Source organism: Enhydra lutris, unplaced genomic scaffold, assembly GCF_002288905.1.
Source record: "Enhydra lutris kenyoni isolate GAN:26980312 unplaced genomic scaffold, ASM228890v2 scaffoldscaffold34, whole genome shotgun sequence".
NCBI classification, from domain to species: Eukaryota; Metazoa; Chordata; class Mammalia; order Carnivora; family Mustelidae; genus Enhydra; species Enhydra lutris.
The window spans coordinates 5,771,020-5,797,586 of record NW_019154118.1 but is presented as its reverse complement, the minus strand read 5'-3'; the positions used below and the strand labels follow the sequence as shown (position 1 = coordinate 5,797,586).

The 26,567-nt window shown below is 45.5% G+C and overlaps 1 protein-coding gene across 1 annotated transcript in view; it reads left to right on the top strand.

Moving 5' to 3' along the window:
• The first annotated feature begins 4,840 nt into the window (after positions 1-4,840).
• LOC111153971 (BARX homeobox 2) overlaps positions 4,841-26,567 on the top strand; it is a 74,066-nt gene continuing 52,339 nt past the window's right edge. Inside the window, exon 1 of the mRNA XM_022513329.1 lies at positions 4,841-5,027. Within this exon, the coding sequence (XP_022369037.1) occupies positions 4,841-5,027 (187 nt within the window). The remainder of the gene's footprint in view (positions 5,028-26,567) is intronic.

Sequence of the window (26,567 nt, the reverse complement as noted above, 5' to 3'; positions counted from 1 at the left end):
CAACTGAAATACAAGTTATTAAATACACTTTATTAGGATATAAAAAGTTCTTTTGTCCCCCTTCTCCTCTTTGGAGAAAAGCTGGTTGTAAGACTCTGGGCATGTCTCTTCTGAATATCTTCATGGACACATAGCCCAAGATCATAAAAAGAATTAACTAGACATGAAGCTGAGTTCATCTACGGTTAGAGCCTCCATGCAACTTAAAGGCTGCCCTAGGATTTTTATTTTTTTTAAATTTTTATTATTTTAATTTTAATTTTTAAAAAGATTTTTTTATTTGAGAGAGAGAGAGAGAACATGAATGGGGTGAGGGGCAGAGAGAGAAGCAGACTCCCTGCTGAGCAGGGAGCCCAATGTGGGGCTCAATCCTGGGACTCTGGGATCATGACTGAGCTGAAAACAGATGCTAAACTAACTAGCCACCCAGGCAACCTTGCCCTAGGATTTTTAAAAACCATTTTGTTTTAGGGACACCTGGGTTGTTCACTCAGTTAAGCTTCAGGATCTTGGTTTCAGCTCAGATAATGATCTCAGGGTCGTGAGATGGAGCCCCACAATGGGCTCCACAACCTGGGTCAGGCTCCACGTCCCAGGTGGGGCTCCATGCTCAGCGCAGTGTCTGCATCAGAGTCTGTCACTCCTTCTCTCTCTGCCCCTTCCCCCCAACCCTCGAAAATAAATAAATACATCTTTAAAAACAAACAAACAAACAAACAAACAAACCACTTTCATGAGTTCTAGTTGAGCGGAGATACCAGGTAGGAGCTGAAGTAGGAAAGACCGATTTTTTGGTTTCTGATTGTCAGAGCCTCCTGGCAGAGATATCCCGTCCCCTTCTTTCTGCCTGGGCTCTATCCCCAGGAATCTGGTGCCAGATAGAACAGGAGGCTGATTTCCTGAAACCTCTTGGAGGGTGTGAATTGTTAGCCCCTTCTGTGTCTGCCCAAGTGTGGCTCAGTGCAGACAGGCCCTTTCCTCTGTGTGTTCCCCTCCCTGGGCACGGGGCAGACCCTGCCAGGGCGGAGCCACCGGAGGCTGGGAAGTGTCTGTGGGTCTCCAGCAGCTGGAAAAGGTTTGAGTCTCTTTGGCAGATGTTTGCTGTTCCAGCCACTTCATTAATGTTGGAAACTAAACCCCTGACTATTCCTGACCAAAGCCCCACTTTGTGATTGACAGCCAGGGTGTGCTTCCTCCCACAGAAGCCCTTCACAGTCTGAGAGAAGGAGAGAGGGAGTGAAAAGAGAGAGATGGGAGCAAAATGGGAATTGGGCTAGATGCCATTGCTAAAAACCCAAAAATATCGAGGAAAGAGAGTGGCAGAGACACAAGTGAGGAGAAAGACAAATTCAGTACAACAAATTAAGATTTGAAGTCCCATCATGGGCTTGGGCCTTTCACACACATCGTGTAACGATCCCAGCTTTCACGCATTCATTTCTTTTTGAAAGATTTTATGTATTGATTGATTGATTGATTTTAGAGGTGGGGGAGGGGCAGAGGGAGCTGGAGAGAGAGTCTCAGGTGGACAGGTTGCTGAGGGTGGTGCCCCACCTGGGGCTTGATCTCACCCCTGAGATCATGATCTGAGCGGAAACCAAGAGCCCAAAGCTTAGTGGACTGTGCCACCCAGGTTCCCTTCATACATTCATTTATTTATGACACACTTACTGAAAACCTACTCTGTGCCAGGTGCTATGCTGGAGAACACACCAGGAGTTCCTTGACCAGGGCGTGAAATAAACACGTCCAGGTAGGAATCAACAGCCTTGGGGAGTGGGGAAAGATTCCTCAGCGGAGGTGACATATGAGATGGGTCCTGAACTAGCTTTTCAGGCAGTGAAGGAGGGAGGGACTGAGCTGTGGAGGGCATTCCCACAAGGGGAGCAGCTTGTGTAAAGGCATGGATTATGAAGGGCCCACCTTGTGAAGTAGGTAGGTATTACGACTTCCACTTATAAATGAAAATACTGAGGCTCAACTTTGATTATAAGTGGCAGAGAGCCGGAATCTCTCTCTCCCCTACACCTGGGACGTGAGGTCTTGCCTCCGTGGCAGAAAATCGAGAAGGTGGAAAATCCAAGGACTTGAATCGAAATTCTTAAGCTATTTGAAACACTGCAGATTTCAAATCAAAGAACAGTCTGAGGAAGAGTGTGAGCACATTCTGTGTCTGTGAGCAAGAGTCCGAGCCGGGAGCAGAGGCGAGGCCGATTCTCGCCCGACATGGTGACCCGGGCTCTCGGCGCTGTCCCCGCCGCCGCGAGCTGCCGGCAGCCTCTCGTGTGGCGGCGCCGCGACGCGGGGACCCGGGAGCGCGGCTGCAGATCCGCGTTTGGAGAGAGGGAAGGAAGAGAGGAAGAGGAGAAGGGGCAAGGGAGGGAAGAGAAGGGCAGAAAGAAAAAGAGAAACCAGGATGGAAGATGGGTAAAGAGAAGGGAGGGCGGAAGAGAAAAGAGAAGGGGGACGTCCAGCAGGGGAGGTGAGGCCCAAGTGCAGGTAAGAGTGGGGGAAAGGGAGGAATGGGAGGAAGAGGGGGAAGGAGTCAAGGCAGTTAAAGGAACAGAGAGGGTGAGACGGGGCGGGGCGGGGGGGGGGGAGATGGAATAAGTCTGGAAAGGGAGAAAAGGGGGTGGGGGGGGGGGGGGGGGGGGAGGCCTGGAAGAGTAACTCGGAGTCAGCCCCCGGCAGGACCGGACAAACAGTCCACACGGGTAACGCTCAGTCCCTCGCCAGGGTCGCCAGGTGTAAAGGAAAGGCTGTCGCTCAGGTGCTGCGCCCCAAGCACACTTCGAGGTCCGCGCTGCCGGTGGGGTCGCCCCCACCAAACACCGTTTCTCGGCGCCTGTCAACAACTCTATGCTTGCCAGGGGCAAAATATAACCACCCGCCCCCATTGTCCTCGGAGTGAGCATCGCGCCCTTGGGACCATCCCCAGCTCGTGGCGCCGCTGGTCCCCGCTGCGCCCGCGCCCTGGAAAACCCCTTGGGGAAGAGCGCACAGACAGCGGGGACTGCTGGTCACCAGAGCCCGAGGCGCTCCCGGGTTCATCGCGGCGACCTCGCTTCCCCACGGCGGGACGCCCGCCGCCGCCGGAACACCTAGCCGCAGTCTTTGCGGGCCTCCGAGCCGCCTGCGCGTGGAGGAGAATGAACGGAAACAATTCTAAACTGAGAGGAGGGTAGGAGTAGGGAACCTCGGCACACGTGAACACATCGAGAATGAAGAGCCTCAAATTCGCATTGCGATCCGTGTCTAATACTAGGCTCTAATTTGGCTGATCGCTATTTTCTCTAAGTGCCTACTTATTAGTCCTCCAGGTGTGTCCCTTCCGTCCGACATGAACCACCCACCCAGGGGCGCGCGTCCGCTTTCTACAGCGGCGACTCCGGCTCCTGGGTGAGCAGCTCTGCAGCGAGCCCGCTGCGACTCCGGGCCGCTTCCAGGTTTCCCGCGAGATGTCACCAGCCCCAAACTCGGTTTCGGAGAAGGCCATGTGTCTATAATTCTGTCTCCCTCTTGTGCGTTTTCCTTCTGGCCGGGCACACTCCAGTTCGGAGACAAAATCGTGGGAAAGCGGTGCCACCGGGCGGTTGTGGCCGACCGCCGGGCGGGGTGGCAGGACGCAGGCAGCGGGAGTCGTCCCGGGCGCCTAGACTGGTTGGGGGGTCGCCCTCGCCCACCAATTCCAGTCAAACACATAAGTTCGTACAGATACTGATTGGAACAGACTCGGAGGTTAGGACCCCAAGGGGAGGGAGGAAGGCCACCCAATAATGGCGTGTCTTCCGGGGCTCCCCGAACCTTAAGCGCTGTGAGCGACCCGGGAACGAAAGCTGCGCTGCCCCGAGCATCGGGCGACCAGAATCCTCGAGTGGGGCTGACCGCCGGAGGGCCCGCGAGCAACCCGGATCGCGCTGCGTTGGCCCTTGCGGCGGCGAAAACAGTTCATAAACGTTAAAACATAAAAAAGAACGCACGCTTTTGGAGGATTACCCTCCCATTTTTACAATTTATTATTGGGATGACGGTCAGGGCAAGGGTCATTTATGGTTTGGGATCTCGTGGGGGCGGTCAAGTGTGCGGTTCAGCTCGGGCCGAGAGCGTAGAACTGCAGAGGAGGCCGCGGGTCCTTGGGAAACCGAGAAGAACGACCCACGGGTCCTTGGGGCGTCGGCTCTGTGACCCGCAGCCTCGGGAGCCTCAGCAAGGACTCGACTTCTTTCTAGCAAGAGACCTAGACGCGCCTGCTCCCCCGGTTGCGGGTTGCGCGCACCCGACCCAGTCCAGGAGGTGCGCGGGGTCGGGTCGCGGAGGAGCAGCCCAGGCCCCGCCCGCGGGCGGGGGCGGCGCGCGCTCCGCGCACCGCGCGCACACCCGAGCGCGCACACCCTGCACACACACCTGGAGCTCGTCCCAGGAGGGGGGCGGGGAGGAGAGCCAAAGCGAGTGTCTTAAAATAGAGAGGCTGGCAGAGGAGCGCGAGACACCGCGAGGCGGGAGGAGGCGAGCGAGAGAGGCGGGCACGAGGCGTGCAGGTCCGCGGCCGACTTGCACGGGCGGGCTGGGCGGGGTGGGCGCCGACGCCCCTCGGCGCTGCTCGGCACCCGGCCCCGCAGGAAGCGCGCGCTGATTGACAGCTGCGCTGTCCCAAAAAGGCTCCGCGAAGATGCTGCTTCGCGGGTGGGTCTAGACGCGCGGCCGGCGCGCCCGGTGCCCGCTCCCCTCTGCGCGCCTCCCGAGCCCGCCGTCTCCCCGGCGGCCGAGGAGCGGGGCCCAGGCTCCCGCCGGCGCGCCAGTTCCTGCGGCCCTGGCCGGCAGGCGCTCTCCCCGGCTAACCATGCATTGCCACGCGGAGCTGCGGCTGAGCTCGCCCGGCCAGCTCAAAGCAGCCAGGCGGCGCTACAAGACTTTCATGATTGACGAGATCCTTTCCAAGGAGACCTGCGATTACTTTGAGAAACTTTCCCTCTACTCCGTGTGCCCGTCGCTGGTCGTGCGACCCAAGCCCCTGCATTCCTGTACCGGTAAGACGCCCTGCCAGTGGTGGGGGCATTAGTCGGGTGCGGTGGCTTTCCCGCGGGCGTCAGGCGCCTTCCCGCCTCCGTCCTCCCACCGGAGGGCGAGGGGATTCGGTGCCGGAGGGACTAGACTCGTCCGCGGCGGGCATCGCAGAGGCGTCGGCGACCTGGGACGGGCCAGGCAAGGTGTCGATCGCAAGGCTGGCGGTGGAGCGGAGGCGGCGGGCCCAGAGCAGCGGCCGCTCGTGCCACGCCGGCGCTCCTGCTCGGGGGAGAAAGCTTCCTCCTCCCCGGCGCCGCTGTGGTTTTCGGTCAGAAAGTTCAAACCCTTGACCCGGTTCAGCACCTAAATACTCTTTTCGGGAAGTGGTGGTGTTGCTGCTCGCCTTGAGTTCAGTTGTTCAGCCTCCTCCTGTCTCCACTGGGGATTTTACAAGTAAATCAGTGTCCTGAGGTTCTTAACCAAACCCTGAAATTGAACTTCACTTACAAGGCTCTCCCTCTGGGGCAGTAGTTCTGCCTGCAGTGCAAGCTGGGGAGATCACCCCCTTTTGGTTTTAAGGGACTGAAAAAAACAACAGTTATAACAATAAAAACATTCTTCACGTCTGGTTTCCTCTACCCACAAGAGCCTAACCAAGACTGCTAGGAAAGATAAAGAACATTTTATAAATACTTTGAAAAAGTCATAGGTTTATGTGGAAAGTAAATCCAAAGGTATTTTGAAAACTTTGAGTGCATTAAGAGAATATCCAAGTTTCAAAGTGCCCTGGCTTTATAAGGATTTAGGCTATGGAAAAGCAGGTATAGAAAAAAAAAAGAGAGAGAGAGAGAAGTTCAAGCAATTTTTTATCAAACATAGTGACTGTGCTTTCATCTAAAGGTAAAAATTTAGTATTTCCCAACTAAAAGAAACTTTGAGGTTATGTTTGTTGCATGGATGCCCTGAAAGGAAAAAAATTGTTACTTCCACTGAAAAAGTAAAGTGAAGAGCTAGCAGTGTTTTTAAAAGATTTTTTTTTTTAAATATCCAGGCCAGAAGCTTCTAGTGCACCATGCTTAGAATCCTGTATTTTCTTTTGATTTAATAGGTTGTCACTGTAGGACCATCAGTTAATAATGTATGTAAATACTTACAGCAAAGTTCTTTGAAAACCAAGTTGTTTCCACATGTATTTGGTAATGAAATGATTACAATATTAAGGTATGCCTTTGTAAAATAAATTTTATCTGTAAGGTAGAATTGGGCCTGATAGCCCATAACAGGACTTATAATATTAAATTTTAAGGACCAAGAAGTATATGAGAGAAGAAACAAATAAGAAACTTTGGAAATAAGGTAGATATCCTTGATGTTTATATTTTTACATTTATGTGCTTGCCATGCATATATATACCCTTGAATGAGTAGTCTACCTGTATATTAGATAGGGGAGGTAGGCTGAGTCTTGTGTTGAGCATAAATCATCACTTGTTATAATAAGTCAAACCTCCTTGAGGGGAAAAAAAAAAAGATTAATCACAAATTTCAGTACACCCTGCTACGAATTGCATTTCTGCAGGACCTAAGGAGGAAACAGAACAATTCTGAATATTTGAGGTCAGTTCAGGGCTGGCACAGTTTTTAATGACTTTGTCTTCCGCATTGACCCGAAGGCAGATTTTCCTGGCTTTCAGCAGTCACGGAATGGGATCATAGTAAAAACGTGCTTAAAAAAAAAAAAAAAAAAGTAATAAATAGTCTCAGAAAACAGTGATCCAGTCATCAATAGGGGCTAAGTTCTGTGTTTTACTGAGCCTCGTATGGAAATAAGTCAGAGGAAAATAAGATGATTCATAGGTAGTTTTGAGAATGTTAAGGGTGAATTGCACATGTATCACGAACTAAAAGTTTTGCTTGGTCTTGGGCTTTTAAGTTCATTGATGGTTTGTGTGAAAGGGTGGTTGTTGCTAATGGTTTTCTTGCCCTGTCATTCCAGTGTTTACTTCCTTTAGATGGTTCTTACGAAAAACGTTGTGATTTTGTGCTCATTGAAATTTAAAATACAGAAAGTGGGATTTGCCAGTGGAATTAAACCCGTAAAAACTGGCTACAATAGTCCATACTTGCAGGTCATAAGCCTTTAGTGGGTTTACAATTACAGTTAAAGCCTTACATGTATTAGATCATGGGAATCCCATTAGTGACTTCTCAAGGGTTTTGCAAATACCATGCTTTCAAAGCATTTTTGTTGTTTTTAACAGTTAAGATCAAAATGTTCAAGATCAAAAATCTTAGACTGGATAAATTTAATCTTTTTTTATTAATTAAAAATGGCATTAAGTTAGTGGCTTCCTACGTTCAATACAACTATATATGTATGTATTTACATATGTATGTATATATGTATATATATATGTATTTTTTTTTTCTGGATAGAGATAAATATTTAGCGCTTTTGGTAGAACCGATATGTAAAAAGTTCAAATCCAGTGGAAGGCATACAATGGAGTTGAAATTACTGAACTTGTCCTCATCCATTGATTTGCTGTTTTTAAGATTTAAATAACTACCAAAGTGAACTTTGCCAGGTAAAATAATGAAATAAGATTAAAAAAAAATTATCACCCTGCACAATAAGCATATAAAATTGGGGTGAAAAAAAAAAAGCTACAGCATTTAAGAAGCCTCTACATAATTAAGCAGTCCACATTGTTTAGATTTAGTAATCCAAATGCCAATTTATGGTACTGAAACTCCTCAGGCAGAAGAGCATGTCTTCAAGTAAATTGAGAAATGGAAACATTTTTCATTAGGCAGATCATTACCTGAAAGCAGTTTATTATTAGACAGGCTAACCTTGATGGAATGCTCACCTCCAAAAAAAAAAAAAAAAATTGTTGTTTATTTAAACAGGCCCTTTCTTATTACAAATACAGTAATTTTAGGCTTAGAAGGCTGTCTCTAAATTTATTTAAGTTTCCCAAGAGATGTTCTACATCACAAACTAGACAGTGAGAAAGGGGATCCTGTCCTTTGAAGGCAAACTGAAGGAACATTTGTCATTAGATTTAAAATAAAATTTACAACACCACGTCCAAAGAGAGCCTCCATTTGAAAGAAAAGTTTGTTGCTTGGACCCCTGATGAGGTGTGAAATATGTTTGGGATTTATTTAGTATATAACACGTTGGTTTTATTTTTAAATGTGGTAACAGACATCCCCATTTGGAATGGAAATATATTGCCATTTAGAAATCGGTTAACAATCTCTCAGAAACATTAGAACTTTGACAGTGAGTAAAAGCTAAAAATAAGGTACCGTTTAGGCTGTCATAAATACTGCTGAACTTTTGAGTGCATGATTTCATTTTTCTGGTCGTGATTACTGTTTCTTGGTGGAAGAGTTGCTCGAAGAAATCTGGCTTCTCAGGGTGGAGTACGGGGCAGAGATGCCGGCGGGTCATTTTTGAAGGCTCTGTCTTTCAGTTTGATATTTAGAGACAGAGGGTGGAAAAGATGAATGGCCTGCTTCACGAAAACAAAGGCATAACAATTTATCCTACGAGTTTTCTTGAGGATACTGAGAAGCCAGCCTGCTGTGCTAATTACTTACAATTCTGATATTTAAACTTAGAACCTAGAATGACCCTAGCCTTGCCCATGTGCGTTTTGCAGGGGAAGGTGAATATAGATATTTGGACATTGTGCTGCCTGGGACCCACACATGGGTCCCGCTTTTTATTAACCCACTGAAACCTACAGATGAATTTCTTTCTCCTTCCCTGGGGGAATGGTTCTGTTGGGTCTCCTGGGAACCTTCACTGGCTGGCCTTGTAGAACCAACTGTGGAGGTACGGAGCTGGAAGGGGTCACAGAGATCACAGACCAATCTCCCGGAACACAGTGTCCTTTTTTTGTGAGGCGCTAGGGTCTCATCAGAGCTTAGACACCATTTTAGTCCACGCTCTGCACAGCCGTCCTTGTTAGGGTACTCAGAAATCAGGAAGACTTTTCCAACCTGGTCACATACCCGGGATAAGTCTGGGCACTCGCCCCCAAGGGACAGTCAACCAGCCAGTTAAGAGGGGCACTTGGGGAAGGGTGTTTATCTGAAGAGGTGGCATTGAGAACATTTTATGCTTTGGTGGATCCAAGAGAAACAAATTCTTTGGGGTGGTGTCTTTGGGTTCATTTTATCACAAAGATTGGGTGTCATCCCAGTGAAAAATGAAATGAGGTGGGGACACATGTAATGACTTCTTAGGAGTTAGGCGGCCAGCCATTGCTTCGTGGGGTTGGCTCCCGGGACTCCCCAAATCTCAGTGTGGTCTTTCAGTCTGAGACTAAAACCCTCAGGGTTCTAGTCTCAGGGTTGGGGATTGGAATGTAATTCCATTGGAATGGAAAAAGGTAGACTGGGGTTTGGGAGGGTGACCATTATCAATAGGCATGTGTATTTCTGCCAGAGGCAGATGGGCATTTATTAGTGATTATTTGTAACTGCTCCTCCTGTTCCCATTCTCAGGGTAAACAAATCGAGGTATGCACAGGCTATAGGACTCATCCAGAGTCAGAGTGGATCTGGAGCTGAGCTCTTTGGGCCTCCTCAGTTGTTGTCTCATTTACTCCTTCAATTTTATAACTCCTTTGTGAAACAGAGAGTCTGAGGGGCTCCCCAGGGAGTCTGTTTTAACTGGTGAATATAGCTTCTCACCGGTTTCTTCTCTGGTTCTGATTTCCCTAATAACCAAGGGGAAAATTATTAGAAATTTAGTCCACAGGTTAAAATGCCTCTCCAAATGTCTGCAGTCTTTAGTATCATTGAATTCAGCAATTTCATTCAACACATCTTCATTCTTGCTCGGTGATGGCACTGTTAACGAGTTCATTACGTTCCCGTTTACTCTAAATCTTGACTCACAGTTGGGATACTTTACAGATTCCTCTAAACTATCTGTAGAACCACTGCCAAACCCTTCTTTGTCGTTTTCTAGAACATACTGGGCAGTTTGGCATTGGGACCGGGGAGCATTGTGACAAATACTTTTGCTCACCAGATAGCTTTTTCTGTTTGAACTCCCCCTAAGGGGTATCATTGCCAGCCAACATGTCATATTAACCTCGTTAAGTACAGCCGGAATGAAACGGTGTTTGTGATACTTCTTTGCTGAAGCCAGTCTGCCGGTGCTCTTGTGGGTTGTGTGTCCAGATTGAAACCACATTTGGATATAAGCGTGGACTATACAGAGTTGTTGGTTGTAACCCAGCTGAGGAATCGAAGTGAAAAGATTGTTAGGTCGAATAAGTCCCAGGGATCTATAGGGAAAGCAGTAACGAAAAGGTTGTTTAAATTACAAGGAGAGATTAAACTTATAAGGAGAGATTAAACTGGGAAAAAATAAACCCACAAAAGGAAGGGATAGGGGAAAAGAAAAAGAGCAGGTTTCCCTGAAACTTCTGTAGCTGCTCGAGGGAGCCTTGCCTGAAGCCCACTGTCCTTCTGTGGGACTGCACGGGCCAACCTAAGGGGGCTTCTGAAATGCTTGTCAGTGCCTGGATAGTCAATGGCGAAGATTGATTTTACTTGGATACACAGGGAGCCCCTTGAAACAAGAGACCCAGGACCTGGGCACTGCCCAGCATTCGGCGTTCACTGTGGAGGGCTGAATAAATGTCAGGCCAGAAGCATTTTTAGGTGTCATTGGCACTTTATTTTTGAGGTCCCACAGGAGCAAAGTTGGAAAGCTTAGGTAGGCCACGTGGTCTGAGGCTCCCTCATTGGTATGACACCTGTGAACTTGTATGGGTGGGGACACTGCCAGTGGGACACTGCCCCGCTGGCCCCTCATCCAGCTTCAGATCGAAGTGCACTCAGGTCCTGTGGCCGAACCCATGATGAACTTATCACTGGAACGTGGGACTAGAGGGCCGTGGGGACTGGGATGAGATGTCCAGATTTCAGCCTCATTCGCCCTTCTTCCTTGGGGAAGGCCGACACACGTGCCATGTCGTGGGGTCGTTTTTAGTGCGGCCCCAGAGCTGAACCCCAGTCTCACAGCTTCCTCACGGAGGGCTGCCCAGAGCCCCTGGCTGCTCACAGAGCCGTCTGGAGCCACGGCTGCAAGCACCCTGCTTCCCTTGGCAGCAACAGGAACAGAGAGGGGAAGAGGGGACTGTAGGGTATTAGGGGGAAGGCTCCCCACGTGTGACAAGCCCCCGTGTGCCGCCTCTCCAGTGCCTACCTCTGCATTAGCGGCCTGTGGGGTTGGAATGGCTATTTCTTCCTCCACAGCACAGATGACGGGGTGAGAATTGGCCTTAGAATGCAATAATAATGTGGTTCAGATCAGAACCTTGGATAAACTTGGTGATATTCGCAAAGTAAGTGGTTCCAGGAAGAAGTTTATGTGTGTGTTTTGTGTGTGTGTGTGTTTGTTTGTTTTTAACCAGAAAACCTCCCCAACCCCTCAGGTTTTAATGTATTTTCATTGTGGCTTAAGAACAGTTAGGAAAGAAAAAAAAGAGTCTTGTTAAAATGAATGCTCTAAATAAAAACACAGTTAATTTTCCATTACCGTGTCTAATTACTCATCATCACCAGGGCATTTTTATATGGCAATTTAACTTCTTGAAAGTGGAAACTTGGCACACGTTTAAGGAAGAAAGCAGTGCTGCTAGATAGGTATCAGAAGATGGTCTAATTATGTTTGGGCTGGAGTTGACTCTGACACATGATTGCCCTGGAGAAGATACGGGGATAGAGGGCCTCTTTCTTTAGCTGCAAAGCAAAGTCTCTGGTTTCTTCAGCGCCCGTTGAAATTAAATACGGAGGGAGAGAATCCTGAACGTTCGATGATGTGCAAGTACATCTGAAAAGGGACCCTGCCAGTCACCAGTTTGAAGCTAATGTCAGGACTACTTGATAGGCCTGGAAGACAGCAATCTACGCTCCCTGACTCCCACTGGCAGAGCTCAGAAAGAAGAACATGGCCTTTCTCCAAAGAAAGTTCAAGATACGGCTGAATAGAAGCCAATCTGGGAGGATCGCCGCACGAAACTAAATATGTTAAGAGTCCAAGCAGACAAGCTTACGTGGCTCCTTTTTATTGCATCCTTCTAGCTTACCAGCGTGTCCCGAGGAACATATTCTTCTGGGTATGGGGGACACATAAGCATCGTCACGGCGTGAGTCGCGTAGGATTACCCGCTGCCTTGGTGATGTCAGTGTCATGATTTAAAACAAAAAACAAAAAACAAAAAAAACAACTTATGTGTGTGATAAGCAATGTGATTTTCTTCTCGCTTTTCTAATTCAAGGATTGCTTATGATGTGGGAGGATGGAATGGTGTAGGGCTTGGTGGAATCTTAGGAAGCCATAGCTTTATCTCCACCCCAGGAATGCCCAGCAGGTCCCTATACTGATTCACCTGCCAACCTCCAGCACTCACTTCCCTCTTCTCAGAGTTCCTTGCACTGTGTAACTTAACCTTTGTTGAAATTCAGGATTACGGTCATTTCAAAGACAAGGTCACGACCGCTTGTATATTGAAGGAAGTGTAACGTGGAAGTTTAGTTTAAGCGATGGCTAGGAGAATCAACTTTGTACATTTCCCTCGTGGTAGTTTACAAACAACCAAGTCCTGATATTATGTCTTCTGTGGTGAGGGAGCCGCCTGGGCAAAGAAATTTGCTGAGATTCCTCCTCTTGAGTCCTGTTTTATTTATCCCAAAGGCAGCTACAAACTTGGGAGAAATGCTAGAAATACCCTGAATGCCCTTCTTCGCATTTGTAACCATACTAGAAAGGGTGACTTTTTTCTTTTTGAGTGCCTATCATATAATAGGCGTTGGGCTAAGAGCTTTAAGATCAGCTAGAGGTCATCCCTAGGAGGTAGGTATTATTACTGCCATGGATGGGAAGCCAAGAAATTAAGTAACTTTCCCAAAGTCACATGGACACATAAAGATCACTTACAAAGCAGTAAAAAGGCAAGTAGAAAGATTTGCAGTTCTTAGAGATGAATATCTAGACAGTAAAGATGAAAGCATGTTCTGCCTCCCTGGGAATCAGGAAAACACAAATTAAAATGACGTACCATTTCACATGATCAGAGAAAAATTAAAGAATCCGAAACTCTCGATTGAGGACAGCGATGTGGCGTGATAGACATTCTCATACACTGATGGTGGGAATATTTTTTTGGTACAATTCCTTCGGAGAGCCGTGTGGTAACACCCAGAAAAGCTACGGCCCAGCAGCCCTACCTCTGGGGTGATGCCGTGAGAAAACTGTACACGTGTGCAAAGGGACACATGTTTAAGAATGGTCATTTCTGTGTTGCTTATGAGAGTGACAAATCTAAAATAAACCACTCTTCAGAAGGAAACAGGGATAAAAAATATGTCTATTCATGCAATGAAATTCTATGTTATGAAAATGAATGAGCCAGAACCATATTCTACATGTCTGAATGTGGGTGAGTTTTAGAAAGACAGTGTTGAGAATACAACAAGTTGTAGATTGATACTATTTATATACTGCTTGAAAACATGCAGACTAATAGTTTATATTATTGAGGGAGGCAAGGGTATGGGACGAGGAGGACTATCCACGGGTCTTTATTTTCCTGTGTAATTATTTATTAAGGGAAAGAAAAGGCCTAATGTAAATATGGCTAAGCATTCAGATTTAGCAAAACCTGGTCATGGGTATACAGATGTTCATTACCTTACTCTTTGTACTTTTCTCTATGTTTGAAATTTTTCATAATATAAACATTGAAAAGTGATAGTATGGGAGACCTCACATACTCACAAAGCCCTTGATCTTGTGGAACGCTTGATGGTTTTCTTAATAGCTTTTCTGTCCTGACACAGAAGCTTTTAAATGCAGAACTTGTAGGCAGTCTCACAGTAGGGAAATAAGAACACTTTATAATTAGACACATGTGTACAAGTCTCACTAAAACAACCACTGTAGCTTCTGTAATTGGTTTTTGGATCTCACTTCCCTCCCCTGGCTAGATGGGGATACTATTTATCACCAAGATAGCTGCCATTCCCCCAAGTGATACTTTTGCATATGAGTAAACCATCTCTGAGCCCGTCACTAGGACTAGGAGGAAATTGCTCCTTGAAGTGTTTGTTTATTTCAGATACACATCAATAATCGTGCAAGCAAGAGTCATTAGGTTGTTTTCCCTTCTTAATGTTGTTGATGTTTAAAATCACAATCAGTTGTCTTTTATTGCGTCTTGCTTTTGTATCTATTTGCTGAGCTGGTATACAACCCTTGGCTTTTGACCTGTGGTCCATTGCTATGGACAATTTAACTTAAAATTGTCTAGGGACAGCTAGGAATACCAAAGAATCTAAAAATGTTAAAATGTAGATTATAAGCAGGGACCAATGATGTTGGTGTTGGCGTGTAAACTGGGTAAGTTCTCCTTATGTTTTGGAACCATGATTTGCTGTGAAAGCATTGATGTGTGGTAGCAGGGCTTGTTAGGAAGGGATGAGAACTGTTACCGTGGAAATCCCACAGAGAGCTGTGTGTTAGGGATAATAAATGGCCATCCTACGGTTTGGAGAAGGTAACGGAGACCGTGTTACTCTACAGTGACATCTGTTCAGTCTGTCTTAACAGCCGGGACATTTCTCTTTTCTCTGCAACATTGTTCCAGTTTAGAAATAGTGCTCTAAGACATTTTGACCAAAAAGTGGCATTTGGGAGCTTTATCCTTCTGTGTCCCTTCAGAGGGAAAAATACTCTTCAGTGCAGGTGAAACAGTTCGTACAGTCAAGAGCTGGCCAACGCGTTCCTCTTCCTCGACCATTCCTTTCTGCCTAAATACAGTGGACCCTTGCACAACACGGGTTTGAACTGCACAGGTCCAATTATGCATGAATTTTTTAAAATAAATTCCATACAGCACTATAGATGCATTTTTTTCTTCCTTACTATTTTCTTCGTAACATTTTCTTTCCTCCGGCTTACGTGTTCGCAGAATACAAAACACGTGTTAGCCGTTTGTGTTGCCGGTAAGGCTTCCGGTCGGCAGTAGGCTGTTAGTAGTTCAGTCTTGCAGGGAGTCAGAAGCTCAACGGTGATTTTTTGAGTGCACCCCAAACCCCTTATTGCCCAGGAGTCCACTGTGCATACGGAGAAGCAAATCAATCCAAGCACTTTAGGGCCTGCGTCCCACCCAGATCATCCGCAGCCGGTGCCGCCGAGCTTTTACCGGTGCTCGGCAGTGACAGCCACAGTCAGCAGGAATTAATGACCACATCTAGAGGACTGTGGCCAAATTGGACACGGCCGAGGGGACGGTGGATCTGTCAGATTTGTCGCCAGCGAGCGGACTTTCATGGTTTGCAGGAGCAAGTCTACAATTCATCTGACCCGCGCGGACTCACGTGGTGGCTGGAGGAAATCAGACAGACGGCACTTTTCTCTGCGTCTTGCTCAGTCAACCTTCTGGATCTTTTCTGTGGAATCTTATTCCTCATAAAAGGGACTGGCTGGGCTGGAGGCTGCAAATGGAGAACACATTACGAAGAAAAGTTCCAAAGAGCTGCCGTGCGACTCTCGGAGTAAGTAACTCACAGAAGGACTTGTTCTAGCGACCAATGGGCTCCGTAACTGGCAACAAATTGGAGAGAGCCACCTTGGATCTTCTGTTTGCAACTACTTGGGAAAAAAACAGGTGAGGCCTTAGAATAGCTACGGTGGCTTTTTAGCAAGTTTTCACCCAAGGAGACAGATAGGGATATATTTGACTTAGGTTCCAGCCCAAGTCCTTTTCTTCTCATGACTGAGCATTTTATGGAAATAATTGGTCAGTAACCCCAGAGGAGACTGTTTGGAGGGTGTTGTTAATTTTGTTATCCCTGCATATCATGGCAACTCATTATTGCTCTTAGCACGTTAGACAGCTGTGTAACTTGGAAGCACGTTTTCGATCCCAGGTGTTGAGCGCAGCATAAAGGAACATTCTATTGGAGTACTGGTTTGGGTTTTGTTTTGTTTTTTTTTTAAACTGGGACCTCGAGCCTTGGCAGTTGGAACAATTGCTGTGCCAACAGAGTGCGTTTCACTTTTTAAGTAACTGCAAAATAACAATAACAATAAGTGTAAATGGTAACCCTGTGGCAGATATAAGGTGTTTGCCTACAGGAAGGTGTTTACGTTAATGAAATCGTTGCTATTGTAAGCACTGCTTTTCGGATGGGAAAAGGGAAACTCGGGGAGATGAAGAAAGGGCAGCAAGGTCACATGAGTAGGTGGCACCATTGAGATTGGAATTCAGGTCTGTTTCTTTCGTATAAAGCTCCATGCTATGTGTAATTATAGGGAAGTATGCAAGTTAGAAGTCAAGCCTGTTCCTTTCCATGGGGGCAGGGCGGGTCCATACTGTATATAAAGCAAGGTCTGATGAACTTTGTGAAGCAATTTATTTTGCACCTGTTAACTCCTTTACACATATTTACAATCACTGTGTGCCAGTCAGCCTTTCCTTTTCCGTGATTATTTGGGTCTCTAAACGCATCTAGACAAATTCTAAGAAGTGGTACTGTCTTTGGAGGAAGCGAGATCATAGACCTACTGCCTTCTGGCGTTGTGATTCTGAACCCATCTCCTTGCTCCAGGTGTCCTGATCCATGTGACATGCCTGAGGCTTCTTTGGTCACATTACTTCCATGAGCTGAGGTCCTCTGAAGAAAGCTTTTCTCTGGGGCTCAAGGGTGGAATTCCCATCCATCCCTCCCTCCGTCCATCATCCATTCATTCTTGTGAACCAGAGAATATGCTTAACAACTAGATGACCACCAGTTGCCCGGAGAGTGAAGGCTTGGAATATTTTTCATGAAATACTCACTAGTAAGTTTAGTGGGGAAAAAAATCTGACCTCTTATTTGGCATCACTTCATAGGTTAAGAGACTAATTTGTTTCACATTATATGTTGTGGGGCTTGGAGTGAGTTCTGGGAGTCTCTGTTTTTTTTTTTTGTTTGTTTGTTTTTTAAGATTTTGTTTATTTATTTGACAAACAGAGATCACAAGAAGGGAGAGAGGCAGGCAGAGAGAGAGAGAGAGGAGGAAGCAGGCTTCCCGATGAGCAGAGAGCCCGATGCAGGGCTCGATCCCAGGACCTTGAGATCATGACCTGAGCCGAAGGCAGAGGATTTAACCCACTGAGCCACCCAGGCACCCCTTGGACTCTCTGTTTTTAAAAAGAGTTTATAATGAAAGGTCAAGTTTGGGAATCACTGTAGTATAGATATCAGCTTAATGGTGAGATTGATGTAATTTGTACCCCACAACTCGAATACAGGAAGCTGTTTAGTGGAGTGATCCTAGTGGATGGATTTTGAGTCAGAGGGTACTGGGTTTGTGTGCATTTTATTGTTTGCTTGACCTTCGGCAAGTCATTTAACCTCCCTGACACTCAATTTCTTCATCTACAAAAGGAAAAAAATATTAAAAAAATATTAGCTGCCTAGGGTTAGTCATGTAGGTTAAATGAGATAATGAATACAAAGCTCTTAGCATAGTTCCTGGCTTGTAAATGCTAACTGATAGCTTCTGTTGAAAATAATAGTCTTATAATCATAACTGCCTCTTGGTTGACTGAAGCACAGCCCTTTAGAGAAAAGTCACTATTCTTGATGAATTAAACTCAAGAAAAACTAAATATCTTTAAAAACAACCCCTTCACTCCAGGGCGTTCTTGTGAGTTATGTCACAGCACCAACTGCCTCTTAAGGCTGCTTGCAACCCGGGTGGTCTGTGAGCCGAGGTACGTTAGGTGAATAGGTATGTTAGATTCCCCACCTTCCTGTTTGGTAATATGAATTCAGAATTTTGTAAATTCCTAAACGAGTGGCACAAACAGGTCAATGTGACATCGTCACAAAATGTGCTTTGTTCCTTTATTCTTTTACAAGAGTTGCTTGGGAATAATTACCCATAGGAAATATTTCATCATACAGCTGTGTATCTCAAGAACTGTTTCAGAAAAGTGGCAGGATTTCCCAGCAAGTTTGCATTCTTTTCTTCTTTGAAGAGTACAGTTCAGGATAGTCCCTTCTTGTGCAAGAGAGCCCAAATATTCTCTTATTTCAGCGTACTGAGAGAAAAAAATTCAGTTGGGATCTTTTTTAATTGGCGATGTGGAAAAGGTAGCAGGTTGGGAAACAGTTGTTGTCCCAGTATATTATTGGGTCTGTGATTCACAGGAAGTTCCAAATAAAGGCCCTGGTTTACAGCTTTTAAATTGCTCATGGGGCTAGTTTAAGATTTCATTCCAAGTGGTAATACTGGCTGTTGTGTTGAAGGAGCTGCGTCGACAGGAGTTGGACATAGGTTTCTCCTGGAATTGTTTCTTGACTAGTCAGTGGTATCTTAGGAGGTCCAGTATCTGCTAATGAAATACTTTAATTGATTAATCCCCTCCATAGGGTGAGAAAAATTCTCTCGAGGAGTTCTCCCTTTCAATGGTGTGAGCCCGGTGAACAGGGCGGGACATCTGTCCCACCATTTACAGTGATGATTCCTACAAGCAGTGTCTTGTGACGTCGTCCAGGCTCAGTGGTAGGGGGAGGGGCAGGTGAAAGCAGGTAGAGTAGGACCCATTGGTGTGTCATCATGGCTGCCATGGAACGGGGCTGATTTGTGGAGGGAGGACTCACCTTGTTCCCTAAGTTCCTCAGGACCATTGTTGAAATAGGACTCAATGAGAGATAGGGATTTGGGGCAGCCTGTTGAGAATATTCTGTTAAAGCTATGAATTCAGAGAAGTACTGTGCCTGCATTTGTAACCCAGTAGGAGGGGAGTAGGCAGAAATGGGTGAAAGGTGGGAGGTGGGGTGTGGGAGAGAATGTTGGCAAACAAGGAAAGAAGAGTTGGGGGTCAGGAAACAGGTTATACTACTGAAGCTTGGAGCATGGGTCCTTCGACCTCTGTGCACAGATGTGCTGTCCCCATCAGGAAAACAGATTCAAAAATGGGAATGGAATATTTCATTATGGAAATTGCCCGGTGAGTACCTACTTATTACCAGAGGCGTTCCTGGTCCCGGAGGGCAGTTGATGACCCCCTGATTGGGCAGCAGCCTGCCCAGCCACGCATGTTGCCTCATTAGCATATATATTAATGATGCGTTGAAGAGTTTCATCATCCGGGGTCACAAAAGATCATTATTATACGATAATACAGTAACCGTATGCAAACAGTGCCAGGCAGGAAATCGCATGTCCCCTGCTGTATGTAAACAGGGCGAGTGGGAGCAGAGTTCACAGTGTAAATCCTGTCAGAAAACCTCTCTTGGGCCCTTCACTGCCTCCGTTTCAGGGTAATAACATGCATTACTGTGTTTTTTTTAAGACAGCGAGACCAAAGGCAGGCCACATTTGGCCCACCACCTGTTTTTTCTACGGCTAGGAGCTAACATTTGTTGGTGTTTACATTTGTAAATGGAAGAAAAGAAATCAAAAGAAGAACATTTTGTGACCCGTGAAAATTACGTGAAGTCCAGATATCAGTGACTATGAAGTTTGATGGGGGCAAAGCCACACCCCCCAATATATTGTGTTTGGTGGGTTTCCTGGGGTGACAGCAGAGAGGGGCAGTTTTGGCAGAGATGGTACGGCCCCCAAAAACTAAACTCTTCACTACCTGGCCCTTTATAGGAAAGGTTTGCAGGCCCTTGAACTAGACTACTGGAAGCAGGGTTCCGTAGTTGGCTAATAAAGTTACTTCTGATCCACAACAGATGACGTCATCCTAGTTATTCTAGGCCACAAAACCCCTCCTTTGATTCACCACAGACCAAGGTTCTGTTGTCCTCCTGTGACGTGTGAACGACCTTGGAAGTGGGAGTTTAGTGGGAATTTTGCAGGGACGCTCTTAAATTGAGACAAGGCTCTTGGAACTAAGGGTGAATTTCTAAACCTTTCTAGAAATAACACAAGATTTTTCTGCACCAAGAGAGGGGTTAGAAATACTGACAGTAAAGTGGTCAAGATTCTGCTGAATTCTGGGAAATTTTCTTTGCTTTCCCAACTCTCAAATCATTTTCCCAGAGGAGAGCTGAGAATGACAGCTTACAAGAGCTTGGGAGTATCCAAATGACTGACATTTATCTGTTTGAGGTTGACATTGAGGTTGACATTGAGGGTGACATTTTACAGGCTTCTTATTTAACTTTAACTTATTGCCCATCCCTGGAAATAATAGCAATAATAATACAAGTTCTGCAGTTACAACACTACAGCCCCAGCCGGGAGGCTTTGCACGGCTGGGTAAAGCACTTGACCGTAGGCTCGCATTCTGCTGCGGAAATGCACACCCGTCTCTATGTGCCTTTGGAATTTTCAACCTTTCGGGTTCGCGGCTCCCAGACCTTTCAAGAAGGACAAAGCATGATTCCCCTGGTGCTCAGTGCACTCTTACTTTGTTTTAGGTGCTTGGGGTTGGGATGAGACTTCCCCTGTCCCAGGCAGCCTTTGGACTGAGGAAGCCCATTGGGAAGTAGGAGGTGTGAAATGAAGCTGACTGGTGATAACTTCCTCCTCGTTGTGTTTATCCAACCACCGAGCTGAGAATCCCTCAGGTACTGGCCTTACCCCTAAAATGGCCTTGGTGAAGGGTGTGTATCCGGAAGGTAGGTTAACTCGAGAAGAAACAGTCACTGATGTTGGTGGGTAAAATCCGACCTCAAAGAGAAGCATGCATGGGGCATGCTACCTGTGATTTCTTTCTCCAAGTGGAGGTGAACTTGACAAAGGAACAATAATAACAATGAAAAACAAAATAAATATAAAAACAAAAATAAATGTAACAGCAAACATTTATTTAACACTTACTGTGTGCCGGCCACTGCTCTCAATGCCCTACATGAATTAATGAATTTAATTCCTGCCACACTCATGTGAGAGACTAGTATTCCTTGCACTTAAAAATGAGGAAACAGAGAAATAAAGAGAAAGACCTCTGCTTGGGTGGCATAGTGGCAGAAGAGAGGAAATCACAGTTTACGTGGTTAGAGATTAAGTACTGGAGGGGATAATCTCTGATTACTACAGTGTTCACACAGAGTGTGACAAACAGGGAAACTCAAAAAATATGGCTGGAGGAGGAGAAGAGAAATCACAACTTTGTCACACATGGGGAGCTCTGTTGCTTAATAGGGAGCTTAGACTCCTGAAGAATTTCTTTTCTTTTTATTTATTTTTTAGTTCAAAAGAATTTTTAAAGATTTTATTTTTAACTAATCTCTACACCCAGCATGGGGGCTGGAACTCACATCCCCGAGATCAAGAGTCACACACTTGAGGCACCTGGCCGGCGTGGTCAGAGGAGTGAGCGACTTTTGATCTCAGCGTTGCGAGTTTGAGCCCCACATTAGGTTAGAGGTTATTTAAATAAATAAAAAATTTTTAAAAATGGAGTCGCATTCTCGACTGACTGAGCCAGCCAGATGCCCTGAATTCCATATTTTTAAAAGCGGTGCTGGGTGCAAAATAGATCATAAGCAATATTTTTAAAAAATTTTTCTGATTTTCTTTTATTATGACTCATTTGACTTTCCTTACCCAATCCTTTATTTCCAGGCTACACAACTGTCCCTAGAATGATTAGGATGTATTTTCCCCCGAAGAACAGTGAAGTTCTTCCATGGCTGAAGTCTAAGGGAACCTATTAGTGTCCATATTTGCAAAGTGAGCTAAAGATGGACGCAGTTCCGTGTTTTACTCATTACGCTTTACTGCCTTAGGTACTGTTCCAGGTGGATATAATTTAATTCTATTTTATTTTATTGTTAATATCAGAAAAAAAATTAAATGTGAGTCGATAAAACTGAATACCTGTGTACCTGCCACTGAGTTGAAGGGAAGGACATTTCTCCTGTGGTTACCCTGTGCCCCTCCCTGACCCTGTCCCCTTCTTTTCTTCCACTAGAGGCAACAAGTGTCTCAGTTCTCTGCCCTGCTCTTCTCTGTAGTTTCACCATATGTTTGTATCCCTAAAACAGAGATTGCTTAGCTTTCTTCATTTTTGAACTTTATAGAAATGCAAGCATCCCGTGTGTATTTTTGATGACTTGTGCTTTATGTAGCATTACATTCCCAAGCTTCGTGTATGTTATATGTAGCTGCTGTTTGTTCAGTTTTTCATGGCTGTGTGCTCCCCAGTGTAGAGATATAATGCAATGTATTTATCCATTCTGTCCATGGACTTTTGGGTTGTGTCCAGTTCTCATTAAAGATACTGTTGCCTTGCTTTTTTTTTTTTTTTTTTTTTTTTTAAGATCTTGTTTTTAAGTAATCCCTATACCCAACACGGGGCTGGAACTCACAACACTGAGATCAAGAGTCACATGCTCTACCCACCAAGCCAGCCAGGCACCCCAGGGATATTGTTGTTTTGAGCATTCTTGTTAAATGCCTTTTCTTTTCTTTTTTTTTGAAAGATTTTGTTTATTTATTTGACAGAGAGGGATCGCAAGTAGGCAGAGAGGCAGGCAGAGAGAGGGGGGAAAGCAGGCTCCCCACTGAGCAGAGAGCCCGATGTGGGGCTCGATCCCAGGACCCTGAGATCATGACCTGAGCCGAAGGTAGAGGCTTTAAGCCACTGAGCCACCCAGGCGCCCGGTTAAATGCCTTTTCTTAAAACCAGTGATCAGGAGGACTCCCTTAAATAGTTTTCCGATGAAAAGGATAGTCTTACAGTTTAGTGAAAATGGTAATACTTATTTTTTGCACAGATGGGTGTAGTTTTTATTTGGGGATGCAGCCTGCATATTAAATGGATTTATTTTTAATTGATTTTTTGATTAACTTTTTCCCAGAATTGAGAATGATTTGTAAGTATTATTTTCTAAACAAATTTAAGTATTTATTGTAAAAATCACTGGAAAATAAGTCACATTTTACCACAGAAGTTTTATATATATTTTAATCAAATAGGTGTTTGAAAATACTAAATAATTTTAACTAGAACGTGAAGTACTTTGTAAGGGAGATATTAAATAAGCTTTTGTCATCCAGAGCAACAAACGGTAAACAGTACAATTACTTAGGTAAGATGGTCTTTGCCCCAACCCCTGTTTATTTGGAGACTAGAAAAGAAATGTTTAATTTGGGCATTTTTCAACTTAAAAAGATAGTCTTTAAGAACTTTCTGAAATTATCTGCAGAAAGATAGGAAAGCACGGAGGTTTAAAACAGGAAAGAATTTATAGTCCACTGCGCTGTTTTTTGCTAGAAAGAGAACCAAAACCCTGACTAACTAAGTTACTTAACCAAGATCACGGTGAGGTCTTACTACACCTTTAAATACAGCTTCTCTAAAATAGCTCTAGGAAACTATAGTTCCGCTTGTAAACTAAAAGCCAGCAGCGTCTTGTCATAGTCCTACTTTTTGCTTCAGTGCATCTTAACTTACTCAGCGTCATTTAAAAAATGGAATCATCAATGAAATTGATCATGGCAGCCTAAGGTTTGATTTGTCCGATTGCTTTTCCCCACCCGGTCGACTGTGTTGACCTAAGAGAGATTGTGCTTCGTTCCCAGAGCCGGGCTTCTGTCCCTGACAGTATTTCCACGGTCTCGTGACTCGGCTGCCGCCACTCACGTTCGAGGAGAAGCACTAAGCTTGAAGAATCCCGTGGCTGGGTCACCCAGCAGCAGCACAGGGCACGTCGACCTCAGCTTGTCCGCAGGCTGTCCTGGGGTTTTCCCTCGGAAGGAAACGGCGACTTTGCAAGAGAGATCTTAATGAGGTCCTTTGGATTAGACTGGGCTAAGCGCCAGGGAGGTCTGCGCATTTAGGGGTGGGTGTGAGGCTCTTCATGTTCTTGGAATCTCCCCGGGCCCTCCCATCACACCCCGCCAGCACCCGTCCAGCCCTCTCCCTCTGCCCCCATCCTGAAATAGCCAGGGTTCAGCACGGAAGACATTCAGTGCTCCTCTAATTTCCATGGGCTGGTGACTCTGCATTTGCCAGGGGGATGGGCCAACGGGGCGTGGCGGGGATGGGTTGGGTTTTGACTTTGTTCGTCTGAATGACAGTCTCCGAAAGTTTGTAGTCTGTTTTAAGAATGGCACGGCAACGCAATGGGTCCTGGAGACACAGCGTGCGCATGCAGTGGGTGACTGGGCAAGCTGCCCTGCTTTTTCTCAGCCTCTCCCTCCTGGGCTGGGAAATGGGTGTGTCATAGTGCAGGGTGCCCCTGGGTTTGCTGTAGAGACTGACTGAGCTAGATCTCCTGAATCTCATGGGACAAAGGAATTCACCTCTGAAATAAATTTAAAGTGTGTGTGTGTGTGTGTGTGTGTGTGTGTGTGTGTGTGTATACCTATATGTCCTTAGGTTTCTGCATCAGAGAGCTGGGGGAATACATCTGCTGAGAGAGGTCACCAAGATGGCTAGATGCATAGCCTGTCACATACCAGCTGCCCCCTTCCCTTGCACCCTCCTCCAGCAGTACCTGGCTTAGCCCATATACTGTCCTGAAATTTCATATTTATTTGACTGTCTGCCCTGTGGGGCTGTGAGCTTCCGTCGGGCAAGAAATGTGCCTCATTCATCCTTGTGCCCCTGGCACCTAGCATATTTTGGGTGCTTAATAGGTCCAGAAAACAGTGTGGTTTTGTTTTGTTTTTAAAGATTTTATTTATTTATTTGACAGACGGAGATCACAAGTAGGCAGAGAGGCAGGCAGAGAGAGAGGAGGAAGCAGGCTCCCTGCTGAGCAGAGAGTCTGATGCAGGGCTCGATCCCAGCACCCTGGGACAATGATCCTAGCTGAAGGCAGAGGCTTTAACCCACTGAGCCACCCAGGCGCCCCAACAGAGTGGTTTCAAACCTTACTATAACTTACTGAACCCGCTGAGATTAGTCTGGTGTCTCCTTTCAGCACTCGTCTTACTCTAGGCAATATATTTTTCTCTTGCTCACCTTCTCCCCCTGTTTTCCACTCAGTCGCTCTTTCTCCTATCAAGGGACCATCTTGATCGCACACCTCCAGTTGTCAGATGTTGCTGCTCCTCCCCGGACCCCCCCTTTTTTTTTTGGCCCAAGAATTTATAATATGCAACTTGTCACACTTGGCTAATAGACTTTATTATGTGGAATTGTCCACTCTGGTGTGCGAATCCTTAAATTAAACCCTTATTATTTATATTTAAGTGTCTGCGGTTGTTTTAATTCTCTAAATTCATACTGATTGTACTTCCCCAGGAGGGATGATGGTTCATTTCAAGTTAATCTACAAGACTAAAGTGTAACCTACTGGGGCGGGGGGATAGGAGCTCAATGGCAGCTGTTAAACAGTGCATAGCAACTCCTCACAACGGCTTAAACATGAAAAGGGAATGGGAGTAATAGAATATGCTGGAATTTGATGAGGACATCGCGTGCTAGAGAACACGGGATTGGAACTTGCAGTTGTAGATGATGACTACGTCTCATAAGACCAGAGCCCCTGAACCTTTAGCCCCACGACGCCCCAGAAGAAAGGCTGGTGGAATCATCAGCCAGTTCCAGTGTAGCTCAGGGAGCTTTACACTCTGTTGTCACACAACATCCGTTCCCTTCTTCCTTAGTGAAACCTCTGTATAATAGAGACAGAGTTCTTGCCACCTTCGTGTCCCATAAAGTTGGTGATCAGAATAATTGCAAAACCTCTTAGGACTTTGAGGTGTGAAAAGCATGAAGAAATTGGAAGAATTAAGTCACCTGATATATAAAACTGGTATTAAACATCTTCGCATGAAAGAATCCATCCCCTGCTGGCAATTATTGAAAGATGCCCTAAATTGGTCATAGCATCATTTCAGAGTGTAACCCATTTGGAAATAAAATTATTAATATTAATTATTTAAGTTAGATTAAATTATTAAATAATTATTTAAATATATAGAATTATTAATAGTAATACAATTAATAATAAATTATTAATGAACTCACTACCCTATTTTTGTGCTCAGGAAATTGTACAGATGGCTGTGATTTTTTTTCAGATTTTATACAAATCAGATTCTAAACAAGCTTTTTTTAAAAAAGATTTTATTTATTTATTTGTCAGACAGGGAGAGAGAGAGAGCTCACAAGCAGCAGGGGTGGCAAGGTGAGGGAGAAACAGACTCCTTACTGAGCAGGGAGCCCGACATGGGGCTTAATCCTAGGACCCTGGGATCATGACCTGAGCCAAAGGCAGATGCTTAACTGACCGAGCCACCTAGGTGCCCCGGATTCTATACAAGCTTATCAAAAATTTACAATGTCTGCATTAGAAACTTTAGTGAGTTAACAATGAGATGTTACCTCACACCTGTCAGAATGGCTAAAATCAAAAACACAAGAAACAGCAAGTGTTGGTGAGGATGTGGAGAAAGAGGAACCCTCGTGCACCTTTGGTGGGAATGCCAACTGCTGTAGCCCCTGTGGAAAGCAGTTATGGAGGCTCTTCAAAAACTAAAAGTAGAACTACCATGTGATCCAGTAATTCCACTACAGGGTATTTACCTAAAGAATATAAAAAAAATTAATTCAGGG